The sequence below is a fragment of the Panthera pardus genome, unplaced genomic scaffold (genome assembly GCF_024362965.1).
Source record: "Panthera pardus isolate Hobbes unplaced genomic scaffold, ASM2436296v1 HiC_scaffold_13, whole genome shotgun sequence".
Taxonomy (NCBI): Eukaryota; Metazoa; Chordata; class Mammalia; order Carnivora; family Felidae; genus Panthera; species Panthera pardus.
The window spans coordinates 71,948,343-71,962,802 of NW_026526688.1; the positions used below are offsets into that span (position 1 = coordinate 71,948,343).

The 14,460-nt window shown below is 41.6% G+C and overlaps 1 protein-coding gene across 2 annotated transcripts in view; it reads right to left on the reverse strand.

Annotated features, from left to right (window-relative positions):
- The window catches only part of GUCY1B1 (guanylate cyclase 1 soluble subunit beta 1), a 48,985-nt gene extending 35,153 nt beyond the window's left edge, over positions 1-13,832 (reverse strand). Inside the window, exons 1-2 of one of the 2 annotated variants that reach the window (XM_019441165.2) lie at positions 13,691-13,830; positions 12,935-13,008 (exon numbers count right to left, since the gene is read on the reverse strand). In XM_019441165.2, coding sequence (XP_019296710.2) covers positions 12,935-13,008; positions 13,691-13,693 — 77 coding nt within the window. In that variant the 5' untranslated portion in view covers positions 13,694-13,830. Of the gene's footprint in view, positions 1-12,934; positions 13,009-13,690 lie in introns of both variants that reach the window. The other variant, XM_019441166.2, reaches the window with a different exon arrangement.
- Between the last annotated feature and the right edge of the window lie 628 nt (positions 13,833-14,460).

Genomic DNA, 14,460 nt, shown 5'->3' on the forward strand with positions numbered 1-14,460 from the left:
AAATTTTAGCAGGTAAAATTGATCTCCATGACCTAATCTTTCTGGACCCATTTTCTTTCCTTCTGGAGCTCATTCTTCATTTTTTTTTTTTCCTTCTTTGGGGGAAAAGTGAATTGGGGATATCACAGACACTTTAGTGCAAAATGGTTTAATACATTAGACTGAGCAGGAGAATTTACAGTGCAAAAGGAATAATACGCAAAGGAATTAATTTCAGGCAATAGGGTCACTGAAGCTACTAGAAATGCTTGCTCAGTGTGTCTCCATTCTCAGTACTATTTTTCTTCTAAGTTCTGGACAAATTTATATTTGTTCAGACTTTATACCGTCAAATGATTTAGCCTCCAGAGGATGCAGAGATGTGACAATAATATATCTCAGAAACATCTTCAAGATATGTCTGCCACTATTTTTTTGAAGGAAGCTTCAATGGGCTTCCTTCTGACCTTATCTCCTTGGTTTTGGAGATGTTTTTTCACTAGCTACCTACAACCACAGAGGGTAACCAGCAAACGTGAGAAAAGCTGGGAAGTAAGAGGATATTCAGATTACATAAATGATTTATACAATTCAAGTAATATGACCTCACCTCATAAATCTCCATAAGTTTCTAGCTTTTTTCATAAAAGCAAAAGTAAAGGATGCATCAAGTATATAGATATGACATTTAACAATATTTAAGGCTTATTTTCTGGATAGAGTTTCTTTTGTGCCTACATTATCCAAATTCAGCCAAGTACACTAACCAAATTTTCTAGACTCACTTATCTTTCAGAATATATTTTCTGAGCCTTAATTTTGTTTAAACTGCTGCATACACAAAGCAATTATGTAATTCTCTGTTATTTAAATTATATTTAGTTTAAAAATTATATTTAGTTTACATGTGAAAAAAACACAGGCTTCTCTGGGAAACATAATTTAAAATTTTCTCAAAAATTAAGTATTTTTTTCCCAATAACTTTTAGATCACAGCAACTATCATATAAAACCAGAAGTAAATTGAATTAAAATTTATTCGGTAGCGCTCATCTATCAAATGGCAACCAACAGAACTATTATCATCATATATCCTAGTTTGTATTATTACATCCTCCTGCTTCCTATTATTTTAAATATTGCTTGGATGACCCCAAAATAATATAGTCTTCCCCTATTTCCAAATAGTATACCTTGCAGGCATTCGTGTTATCTTTACCTGTATACGCAAGAACTGTGTTTGGATTAAGCATTAAATTTTTCTACTTAGTAGTGTATTACTCAATAAAAGAAGTCAGCTGATAGTAAGACATATTTAGAGGCTCATTTTTTAAATGGCTTAAATGAGGTTTGATGAAGTTAAAAAAAAAAAAAAAAAGGGTATTTTCTTTGGTTAACAAGTAAACCTAGATAGAGAGAAGCCCATTTGGCTCCATCTGTGTGGTAAGTCATGGCGTTTTCTCACATGGTGCACAAAAGCACCAGCTAAGCTACTCCCACATGCAATTGCACTAACCTGGGCCAAGTTCACCTCTGGGGTTTTGGTTTCCTCATCTGGGAAACAGAGGAACAGCAGTACTTACATGGAGTTGTGTTGGTTGGCAAAGTTAACCTATGTACTGAGCTTAGAATAGTGTTTCCCACCGACTTAATGCCCAATACACCCAGCTAACAGAGGTCTAGTTGTTGAAGATGATGAGGGAGGAGGGCTGAAGGAGGGAGACAAAATGGCAGGTGGAAGAAGAGAAGGAAAGAAATGACAACCAAATGTTGGGAATTTTGATTTAGCATCAAAAGTGTCAAAATAAAGGTACACTTAATTTGTTGTTGATTAGATGGTAAGTTTTCTTTCTTTTTTTATTTTTTGTAAAATTTTTAAATGTTTATTTATTTTTGAGAGAGAGGCAGACTTCAAACAGGGCAGGAGCAGAGAGAGAGGTAGAGAAGGAATCTGAAGCAGGCTCCAGGCTCTGATCTGTCAGCACAGAGCCTGACGCGGGTCTTGAACCCACAAACCGTGAGATCATGACCTGAGCCAAAGTTGTGGGCTTAACCGACTGAGCCACCCAGGCACCCCTAGATGGTAAGTTTTCTTAATTCAAATAGCTGAAAACAAATAAGTCCTATCTCTTCTCACCTGGAGATGAAATAAGAAATCATCCTATTCTATGTATCTGTAGCCACAATAATTGTTTAAAAATTAAGTAAGTGTACATGAAAAATTTTCCCAGTAGTAATTTCCCACTTAATTTTAAAAATGGCTATTTGTTGGAATTTTTTTTTTAATTTTTTTTTAATGTTTATTTATTTTTGAGACAGAGAGAGACAGAGCATGAACGGGGGAGGGTCAGAGAGAGGGAGACACAGAATCTGAAACAGGCTCCAGGCTCTGAGCTGTCAGCACAGACCTGACGCGGGGCTTGAACTCACGGACCGCAAGATCATGACCTGAGCCGAAGTCGGACGCTTAACCGACTGAGCCACCCAGGCGCCCCTATTTGTTGGAATTTAAATTGATCATTTATTTACACTAATTGCCTTTCCCCAAAAGAATGTAGGTATTTTTATTATGATGTTTTGTGGTTTTGGTTTTCACCTTTTGCTTTTTTAATCACTGGGGCTTAACCCACGTGCCTGGAATAGAGCATTGTGCTCAATAAATTTGTACATGTTTTAAAAGAGGTGAGGGGCGCCTAGGTGGCTTGGTCGGTTGAGCGTCCGACTTCGGCTCAGGTCATGATCTCATGGTCCCTGAGTTTGAGCCCCAAGTCGGGCTCTGTGCTGACAGCTCAGAGCCTGGAGCCTGTTTCAGATTCTGTGTCTCCCTCTCTCTCTCTGCCCCTCCCCTGTTCACGCTCTGTCTCTCTCTGTCTCAAAAATAAATAAACGTTAAAAAAAATTTTTTTTAAATAAATAAAATAAAAGAGGTGAATGGAGTAATTAAACACATTTCCCTCACATGTTTCTAAACTGCCTACTAAAAATCAAACAATCAAACATTACTGGCAAAAGTAAACAGTTTGTTTTCAAACTACTATTTAATTTTTAAAGAGGAGGCGCACAATTTGTCAGAAATATCCAGGCAGCATTTTTCATAGCTCCATATTTAGAGAGATATTCCTTTTTAAAAAAAAAAAAAAATGTTTATTTATTTTTGAGAGAGAGAGAGAGCACGTGCGAGCAGGGGAGGGGCAGAGAGAGAGGGAGACAGACGATCCAAGCAGGCTCTACTCTGACAGCAGAGTTGAGGAGATATTCCTTAACTGTAAAATGGGAACATACAAAACCTGAATCCATATTTGGTCACTGAATTCCTGCTGTTAGACACTTTTCAGGTAAGTTTAGTATGCCAGAGGGACCTGGCTTTCAGGTAAAGAAGTTTACCAGAGAGGTATGGAAACGGGTGTTCTGTGATGATAGACCCTGAATACAGGCATTTTGAAAATAAAGCCTCAAAATCGGGTCTGGTCTCAGAAGGAAAAGGCCAGCATACATGATACAATCAAACTGACCAGTGGCAGTTTAAAGGGGTACTGAACCTTTAAAAACCATCATGACAGAACATGCTTAATTAAAAGACAGACCGTAGATGTTGTCTTGACAATGAACCCCAAGGTGGTCTATTTTATTTTATTTTTTTAATTTTTTTTTTTTTAACGTTTATTTATTTTTGAGACAAAGCATGAACAGGGGAGGGGCAGAGAGAGAGGGAGACACAGAATCTGAAACAGGCTCCAGGCTCTGAGCTGTCAGCACAGAGCCCGACTCGGGGCTTGAACTCATGGACCGTGAGATCATGACCTGAGCCGAAGCCGGATGCCTAACCGACTGAGCCACCCAGGTGCCCCCCAAGGTGGTCTATTTTAGTGCACTGTAAGCACATCATAAATGCTGAATGGTGTCCAACCATTACTAAAATTGAAACCTCCCACTATAAAACACAGATAACTATATATAATATCTAAACAGTTAAAAATTCACATTGTTTTTTTCTTTTTTCTGAGTGGCTGTGAAGTATTAATGACCTCTCAATTTTAAATAGTTGATTCCCACTAAGTCTGAATCTCCAGAGAAACTGGTTTGAGGCAGCTACCGCAGGGAGAGACAGACCCTTTAAATGCAGTGACAGCTCTCTGCTTGGAGTCTCTTGCAGTTAGTAAAGGTTCCTCCTGAAGTCAAGGTGTTTGATCATCCTAGTACTGTAAACAGTAACAGTAAATGCTGTCAAGAGTGACACAGACTGCGGTAAAGTGACATCATTCTTAATATATAATTGCAATTTTTTTCCTTTGTACAAGTTGCCATGAGAGTCTAATGAGAGTCTCATTAGTAACTGCCTGAATTCTGAAGACACGTCCACAAACGTCTCACATGAACCCTTTTCAGTAGCTTCATCAGACACAGGAATTCACTTAGATCCCTCTGTGTGCCCTTCAACATTAACTCACCTTGTAAGCAGAGTCACAGCTCTTTTAAGATAAATAGGTTGCTCAAAATTTCTGAGGCTCTGAGTTTCTGCAATAGATGTGCGAGTTGGTGAATAAAACCACCTTTAAGAAAGTCATAGCTAAAATCACCTGTCAAAGTGCTTGAAAAGTCCAGGAAAACAAAACAAAAAATGAGCAGTACTAATACACATGCATCTTGCCAATGACGATGCTAAACTGGCTTCCTTTGGAAAGAAGGTCATAGGTCCTTCTCTTTAGGGAAAAGCACGTAATGTGATTCTTGCAAGCCTACCTGCGTTCACGTCCCTGCTCTGATGATTAACAGCTGAGGGATTTGAGACAGCGTTTTAAAGTCTTGAAGACTCATTTATTTCCCTTGTTTATAAAATCAGGACAATGAACAAATCTATTGTCTACAGTGGCTGTAAGGATTAGGGGAAACAATGAGTATAAAGCACTTAGGACCGTGACTGAGGAACCAATGGTAAGTATGCAATATATATGAGCTGTTACATTCACAACTGAACGACCTGATGAGCATTCTCATCTGGTTTTTACATTTAATTTTGGCATTACAAACATTTATCTACAGTTTATAGCACTGACTTTATTTTTTTATTATTATTTTTTTAACATTTATTTATTTTTGAGACAGAGAGAGATGGAGCATGAACAGGGGAGGGGCAGAGAGAGAGGGAGACACAGAATCGGAAGCAGGCTCCAGGCTCTGAGCCATCAGCCCAGAGCCTGACGCAGGGCTCGAACTCACGGATCGCGAGATCGTGACCTGAGCTGAAGTCGGACGCTCAACCGACTGAGCCACCCAGGCGCCCCTATAGCACTGACTTTAAACAGCGCCACATCTACCCGACTTTTAGACACTTGCGAAAGGATTCAATCTTGTCCTGAATCCAATCCAGGAACTGTTTTTTGGTATATGAAACTGGTAACCCAACAGCAGTGTTTTTAATTCTTTCATTATATCCATGTACACAGGGAAATGACATAAAAGAACTCTGACTCTTCCAAAAGGAGATGCTATAATATACTGCTCTATCTTCTGCCTTTGCTGATATGTAAAAAAAAAAGTCCATTTCAACAGAGCTTATATTGTGTTAAATGGTGACATAAAAAATAGTGACATAATAAATTCTGGTTACATAAATTCTGACATAATAAATACTGGTTACAGAAAAAAAGTCTGTGAATATGTATGTGTTCTACTCTTTAGAAATTAAAAATGTGAAGGATTATAAATATACATATATATACATACACGTACACACATACACAGAGGGAAAGAGAGAGAAGAAAAGGACAACAATCTACCAGGCTCTTCCCTAGGAAATTTTTACAAAGGCTAGAATCTACTAAGACAAAACGAACATTAACCAATAGTAGAAATACATGATCATAAACCCTGGTATGTACTATGAAGAAAAATCAGCTTTGGAGGTGAGAGAAGCTTTCCTTTAAGAAGTAACTCTTGTTCTGGGGTGCCTAGGTGGCTCAGTTGGTTGGGCGTCTGAGTTCAGCTCAGGTCATGATCTCGCAGTTCACGAGTTTGAGCCCCGTATTGGGCTCTGTGCTGACGGCTAAGAGCGTGGAGCCCACTGTGGGTTCTGTGTCTCCCTCTCTCTCCGCCCCTCCCCCACTCATCCTCTTGTCTCTCTCTCAAAAATAAACATTAAAAAAATTTAAAAAAGAAATAAAAAAGAGGTAACATTTGTTTTGCCATCTCAAGGCTGAAAGATGTTTCCTTTTATGGGTAGGGGATAGGGAGAGGGAAGATGAGAACTGCTAAGCACAGGTGTTATTCTCACACATAAAATTCAAAGTTTTCAGGAACTGAAAACTGGCCCATTGAGGCTGAGCGCTGAGAGAAAGCGGGAGCTGTGGACCGAAAGGTCCCTATGTTTGAGTGATTTGAAAACTGATCACAAAGAATTCCAAGAAGGCAACAATTTAATATTTCAGGATTCAACAATGAATGGCAAGCAGATCAGAACAGGCAATGGACCCATAGCCACAGCGACAAAGAGATACAAAAAATACCGCAGAATATTAGCCTGTGCCTGGAATAGAAAGATCTTGCAGGCGGACATAGATGTCGGTGTGTAAACTCCTTCACATACCTACCAGTGAGCTCTTTTCGTAGGGCTCTCCCAGAACCTGGATCATGTCTGCTGAGCAGACCTCAGTATCTTTTGACATAAAAAAGGTGCTCCGTTTTACTAGACACGAAAACACCATTTTCCCACCATTTCCTCTTTAACGAACAGGGAGGAAAAGAAGCAGATGGAGAAGCTGCAAGTACTCATGTCTTCTGAGTTGTCACCCTCTGAACTGGGCCAGTTGTACAGATTTCCTAAAGTGTGTTTTCCTGTTGATGTGCACACGCCATCAGTTCATACCTACTGCTTTCCAACACACTGAAGAGAAGCATGTGTTCAAGTCCCTTATCCTGTGGACAGGAGAGAGAGCCAAAAGGACATCGTTCCTTGCGAACAGCAGCAATGTCTAGCTAACATCTGCCCCAACTAGGTCTGGGTGTGCTAAAAGGGAGAGTACAGATTTTCTAATGTCGCCTCTGGCTCTGATTTTACCGTGCGAAGCTCCTTCTCTGAGACACCCAATTAAATAAAATGTCTCTATGCTTCGTCTTCATTCTCGAAAATTACAGAAAGTATTTGCAAGTATCTCAAGTAAAACGAAAACCTGGCTTGATTTCAGGGGGATACTTCAAATCATCAAAGAAAAACCCCAAGATAAGGCTAGGACCTGGCCTATCACCTGGCTGCTCAGCAGACATGGTCCAGGTTCTGGGAGAGCCCTATGGAAAGAGCTCACTGGAAGGTATGCGAAGGGGTTCACACACGGACATCTACTGCCACCTGCAAGAATAACTTCAAATGCTAGTAAGCTTATCAGCTCATGCACTATGCCTACCTCTATCTTTCAGGGTGACTGGCAGGTCTTTCTACAGAAGAAGGGCTCAATCCTAACAATGATCAAATTTACCCATTTTTATCTGCATATTAATTTGTTTATTTGTACTGAAGAAGTTTCTAGGTATGACAATATGGTTTCCTTTTTATACGTATATTATATTTGCCCCTATTTCTATCTTAAGAGAAACAGTAAACTGACACCAGAAGAGCAGGATTGGAGCCCTGACCTTTCAGCTTCCTACATATAATCCCCCAGGACAGTCATTTCACCTCTGGAAATTCAGCTCGATCATTAAAAACAAGCCTCAAACAACATTGAGCTCACTTATATGTGGGGTCTACAAAGGGCAAACTCAGAGAAACAGAGCAGAGTGGTGGTTCCCAGGATGTGAGGGTGGGGGAAATGGGGAGCTATTGTGCAAAGGGTAAGACAGTCAGTTGTAAGATTAACAAGTTGATTATAACTAATAACACTGGGTCATATACTTGAAGATCTAAGAGAGTAGATCTTAAATGTTCTTACCAGAACAAAGAAAGGGTAACTGTGTGATAGGAGAGAAGTGGTAGCTAATGCTATGGTGGCAATCATTTCACACTTGATCAATGTGTCTAATCAACACACTGGCACACCTTAAACTTACACAGTGTTATGTATCAATTATATCTCAATAAAGCAGGGAAAAAATGAGCTGGAAACGACTTTTCCTATCTCAGCACTCAACTGAAAGTGCATAGAGGAAAGGACTTTGGAAGTTTTAAACAATTTTTATAATATCGAGTACCATTAATAGATAACAACCTACTTGAACAAGGGTCAGAATGATATAGAAATTTAGTTATATGGCCTCAATGAATATGAAAATCTATTAAAACATGGCAAAACATGGTGCATTCTTTTGTTTGTTCTCATTTATTTTCATAAAATAGATAAGGAGAAACTGCTGCTACTCTTTCAAACAATGCATAGAGATGGGGGAGAGGGAACCAGAAAAGTATAATGTAAGTTTGATTCCAAAGTGGGACGTGAGCAGAAAACCAGCATAATGAAAGGAACAGTCTTCCCTTGATCCGCAAAATAGAGAGACTGGGACAAGCCTGACACACAGAACCCAACCAGGGTGCTGTTCGAGCGGCACAAAAGAAAGTGCTAAGAACCAGAATGAAAGAAGAAGAGAGTCTAAGAGGCACTTCAAATTTAAAGAACTGGTCTCAGTTGCACAGAATGGACAAAAGAGAAAAACAAGTGACAGTGACAGTGAAGTGACTCATCTACACCAATGAGGGAACATTTAGTCTATGTAGACTTCAATGACCTACTATTACTCAAAAGAGAACTTCATTATCTTTCAGGTGAGTTGGGGAAGAGAAGAGTCAAAAAACTCTGACTCTAGAGTAAAATTAATAATAGCTACCATTTATTATTAAGCAGTTACTTTTCAAAATCTGTGTTAAACATTTTCAGACAGTTTTCGACATATTATAACAACAACTGTATATAGTAGGTATAATGTTTTCTTACGCAGGGAGGCTTGGATAGTTGAGACAACGTGGGAATATGAACAATAATGACTGATTTGTGACTAGCAAATTCAACTAGATACATTAATTTCAAAACTGGAAGGTCCAAATGTTTCTATGTTTGAGTTACAGGCAGAAAATATCCTGATAACTCTGATAAGAGTTAGTAGTATGATAAGACTTTATTTGAAGCAAAGGAGCACATCTTACTTTTCTACCCTCAGTGGCTGAAGGACTACACTATGCTCATTAAAAACAAGCTTAACTAAAGAATGAAAAAAGGAATAAATCAATGAATGAAAAAGTATGCTGCCCTGCTGTAGGTACATCAAATAAAACCATACTAAACATACATAAATTCTTTACTCAAGATGATCAACAGCCTTCTAGAGGAATTTGCTCCAACATGTTATCAACTAACAATGCGATTACATTATTTTCAAATCTTATACCAAAATTTTGATCCAAGTATTTATCTCATACCTTTTAGTGAAACAGAGAAGGGATAAGACATGTACCATATAGCACTTGCGAATTTCAAATCTATTTTTAATTCGTTCCTTGGACCACTCAACTCTAGGCAAAATAATTAGTTGTTAGGTATTTTTTTGGTTTGTTTTTTTATAAACTTTCAACCATCTTAGATTTTTTTCAGTGTTTTGAATCCATCCTTATGCTTCAGTGAAGTTAGGTCAATCTAAATTTGCACCCATTAACTTGATGCAATTATCTGTTTTGCCAGGGATGATGGAAGGATAACAGAGATAATTAAACCCAGTGCTTAGGTGCTCTTCTATTATGTATATCCTGACTTTGTTTTCTCTGAAATCATGATTATTTTTTTTTTCATCACTTTGGAACCATGGCTTCTAGAAAAGACCATCTGAAAATTGAAAAACCAACAAAACAAGATTTGAGGTAGATTCAGAGGTCTCTTTTGCTTTTTCATATATATTTAGGGTCTAGATCAGAAGTTAGTAAATGGGTTAAATCCAGCCCACTGCCCCTTGGATTGTCTGGTCTGAGAGCAAGGAATAATTTTTACATTTTAGATGGTTACATTTTAACAGTTATATAGCTACCTACATAATATCCTCATTATTGACTCTTGGCCTACAGCACCTGAATTATTTACTCTCTGGCCCTTTAAGAGAACATTTGCTGATCCTTAGTTTAGATGATTTTTTTTCTTAAAAAGAGGAACTTAAAGCTTGTGTGAAATGGTTACATGATTGGTAAGAGTGTAATTGTATATGGAGTTTACAGTGAAGCATTTTTGGCTCCTACCGCTGAAAATTTTCTGTCTGGAATCTGTTACTTAGAGTTTTATTTGTCATTAAATGTTTGGTATTCCTTCTCATGGAGGATATATGGCCATTTCCTACTAAACAAACAAACAAAAAGTGTTATATATAACTTCTATAAACAACAATTTATGTAGTTTCTCAAAAAGACCAAAGAGGAAGATAGAGATGTTTGGTACTTACTGAGACACACACACACACAACAAATCACAGCTTTAGTTTTTCATAAAAAGTTAAAACAGGAAGTGTCTTGTACCATTGGTTGCAGTGATCCTCCCTGGACTAGAGGATGAAGTTGAGAGGAGGCATCAGAAACTCCCAAGGAGCATTTTAAAGTTAAGCTCCTCCGAATTTTCCTCTCCAGCCCCCAGGAAGTGAGATCTCTTTGCTGTGCTAAGCAAATACTCTTCCAGGGAGAGCATAGTAACCCCTCAGAGGTGCTGACTGGGTTGCAAACCAATGAGCTGCTTTAATCCCTCTCAACACAGAAAACTGAACAATGTTCTCTATTCCAGATACTAAATGGTACCCAAGACAATATGGTCTCCAACAAAAGGGATGCTCAGACAAAAAAAGAATCAAAGTTAACACCTGCACTACAACACTAGTTTAATAGTATTCCTCTTGCAGAGGTACATAATTCTTGATGTAAACATATATATGTATATATATATACACACACACCCATATGGTTTGTTTCATGTTACCAGGAAAAAAACATTTTGAATGATTTAAGTTATTAACACTTGAATGGGTTAAGAATACTGTTCAGAAATAAAGATAAATTAGTGAGTCAAAGGATACTGATGTGTAATTAAAAATGCATTGTTTCGTAAAGTAGAATGTAACAATATTCTCAGCCTACTTTGACAAAGTTCTCACACCAGTGGAGTTGGAATATTTTTAGATAGTTTGACCTTCTCTGGGGAAAATATGCCCAATCCAAACAAATCACTTGATAATTTAATTTTTTAAAACTGCTGATACATTCCTCTTAAAGTGTAATTTTTCATCTTTGTATTTAGCAGTGATTTAAATTGATAATGGCTAGGACATACACTCTAAATCTGGTTAAAACACATAATGACTATTTAGCCATGATAGATTTTACTGTGCTCTCAAAATTTTAAACATATTGTCATAGGATTTTCATCCAGAAATTTGGGGATTTCTATAGTATGGATGGGAAAACCTGTAGGGACATGCATGATGCTTTCATAAATTCACAAAGAAAGTGGCTTAAAAATAACCCTAAACTAAGTTACACTGTTTAAAATCTTGCTTTTGATGTCTGCCTTCTCTGTAACTCTACCAGGCAAAATAAAAATTACGAAGGTATTAATAAGGCAGACAGATTCAAATCCCAAAGTAAGCTTTAGTGCCTAAATACTCATTTGATTTAAGCCATAATTTCCAAATCTCCACTTCTCTTCTTAATATGTAAATGAGCCCTGTGAGTAACAGAAATGGCTCATGGAACATGAAACCATGCTCAACCATACAAACCCAAGGAAGGGAAAAGTTGCATTCTAGTGCTTAATATTTAACCCTGACCATTTCCATGGAAAGAGATATTTAAAAGAAATCATTATCATGTGACTGCATAATAAGACCTGTTAGGATTGAATGCTAATGATTGGAATATATTGGGGGGGAGGGGGGGAAGCATGAAAGCATCACCCACTTGATAGAACAAAATGAAATCAGTGAGGTTAGGAAATGAAAGCAGAGAATAACAATGTGTTTGTTCTCTTCTGCCCACCCAGGTAATCACTCCCTGTATCTCCATTTCGACGTGACAGATTGGTGTTCCAGTATGAAAACCCATATACAGTATATGGCTTTGCTTTATCTAGTTGGTTGTGCCCATCCATACAAGTTAAATGCAAATTTCACCAGAATAAGAGAGAAGAAAAAGGGAGAGAATTTTGTTAGATCAAAATGCTCAACGTGCTTGCAGAGATGACCCATCGTTCCAACAGGTTTAAAGTCTCAGGTGGCTGTGGTATTTCGGTCCACAGCCAAAGTACTGGGCTCCCCGCCCTAGGATGCTCTCCTGCGAGGCAGCCTTCGCCATAGTAGACACCAAAATTTTGAGAAAATGAAAGAAAAAAGAAACATTCCAATTTTACTTCATTTCAAATGAATAAATGCACTTGATTCAATTGCTCAAGAAATTGTCTCAAGAGAAGTTGAGTTTTTGCACACTAAAAAGGCTCAGCTGTTTTATGGGTCTGCGAGGTGTGTCAATCATAAAGGAGTCCAGGTTTGCCGTCAGTTCCTAAGGCCTCCGGCTCTTTGAACGTCGCGGAAGCCTTAGTGGTCCCCCGGGCCCCACTCCGCGTGGGAGTCGCCCAGCCTGCAGAGCTCCGGAACCGCCCCGGCGCTGGCAGAGCATTCCCACGCTCAGGCCGGGTCGGGAGGCCGCGGTGACCCCAGGGGCTCCTCCGCCTGGTTTTCGCCCTCGCAGCCCCGCCCCGGCCGCCCCTCCTCTCCGGGTCCCAGCTCCGGAGCGTGGGAGCGCAGCTGCAGCCGGGAGCGGCGGCCGGAGGCATCTCCGAGGATGCGCGCCCACGACCCAGGCAGGAAGCGGAGGACGCAGCGAGGCGCGCGGTGCAGCGCCGGGGCCGCCCCGGGACCCCCGCCGACCCTGCCCCCACCCCCCGCCCCCGCCGCCCCACACACGCGAGCGAGCGCGCGCGCAGAGCCCGTGCTAGGGGAGCCAGTCACTTACTTGATGTCTTCCCACACCTCCGGGCCGTAATTGCGGATCACCAGCAGCTCCAGCGCGTGATTCACAAATCCGTACTGCAGGGACAGGGGAAACCTGAGCGTCAGGGACCCTCAGTAGGTGGGCAGGGGCTTGCGGGCGAGGCTGCAGCCTCAGCTGCCACGGCTCTGGTTTAACCTTGTGCCCTACCCCGTGGCTCCGCTCGGTTCGAAGCACTCGGTGTTAAAGAGGGGCATCCGAGGCGCGCCACCTCCGCCCCAATAAAGGGCAGATCCTCTCCGTCCCCGGCCGCCCCACCGCCTGGACACCTTCTTACTCCTCCACTCACCTGTCACCAGTCCGAGGCAAGTCGGGCATCGGGAAAATGTGGCGAGGGGGACGCGAACCCGGCACCTCCCCGCCACTGGCCCTCAGCCACTCACACTGATGGGGTCAGCCTGAGCCGAGAAGCCCTCGCGCCTCAGCCGCACGTTCCCTTCCCGAGTCTGGGGAGTCGCTGCGCGCTGCAGAGTGGCGGACCCTCCCCTAAGAAGCAAAGGCACTCACCGCCCCTGTCGCGACCCCCAGCGTTCCACTACCCACCCCACCCCCCACCCCCCGCCCTGGACACAGGCAAAAAGGCGAGACGGCTCCTGCGACCCACGGTGCGCTTCCCCGGCCCCCGCGCCGAGCTCCGGTGGCGCGGCCGGCTCCCTTGGGCAACCAGGCCCGGCGCAGCGCGGTGTGATGTTCCAGCCCTACCCGGCTGGAAGCACTCACCATGGTGTCTGCGACCGGAGCCGAAGAGGCAGCCCCCACGCAGAGGCACGGCCGAAGGGACCCGGGTGGCGGCTGCAGCAGCGACAGCGCAACAGGACCGCGGCGGCAGCATAGAGCTGGAAGCGGCGCAGCCGCCTGGGCCGGCCCTGATTGCCACCTCCTCGCAGCCAATGAGGAGTCGAGCCGCTGGAGGCTGGTCATTGCCTCCCAGTTTTCAACCAATCAGCGACAGAGGAGGGAATTCGGTTGCTCGCAGGGCTGCTGCGCTCCAGTGCCTTCCAACCCCCGCCCTGGTGACAAGGTTTTTTTATTTGAGGCCATTACAATGACGACGGAGAAGCTCCAGTCTTGCTTCTTGCATGAATTCTGGGTGAGGAAGATTGCAGCTGTTGTGGTCGCACCAAATGTATTCTTACGCAAAGACTTGCCTTCAGGGGTAACAAAAACTAAGGGTGTGTGTGTGTGTGTGTGTGTGTGTGTGTGTGTGTGTGTGTTGCAATGGTCAAGCCCTAAAAAGGAATACGCCCCATAGTCAGCATCCTCGTGTTCATCCTTGTTTTGCAGATAAGAATTTCCTTTGTGGCTTGATCCCTCAACAGCTGTTGGCAAACTGAAAGCTAATAGTACTGAGCTTAATACATATTATTTGTAGTTAATGAGACTAGTTGAGTGAGCCAGCTAAAATAATGAGTTTGGTGAGCATAATAATACAGTTTGGTGAACATTGTGTCAAACCCAACTCTGCCCATTACTAAACATCCCTACAAGAT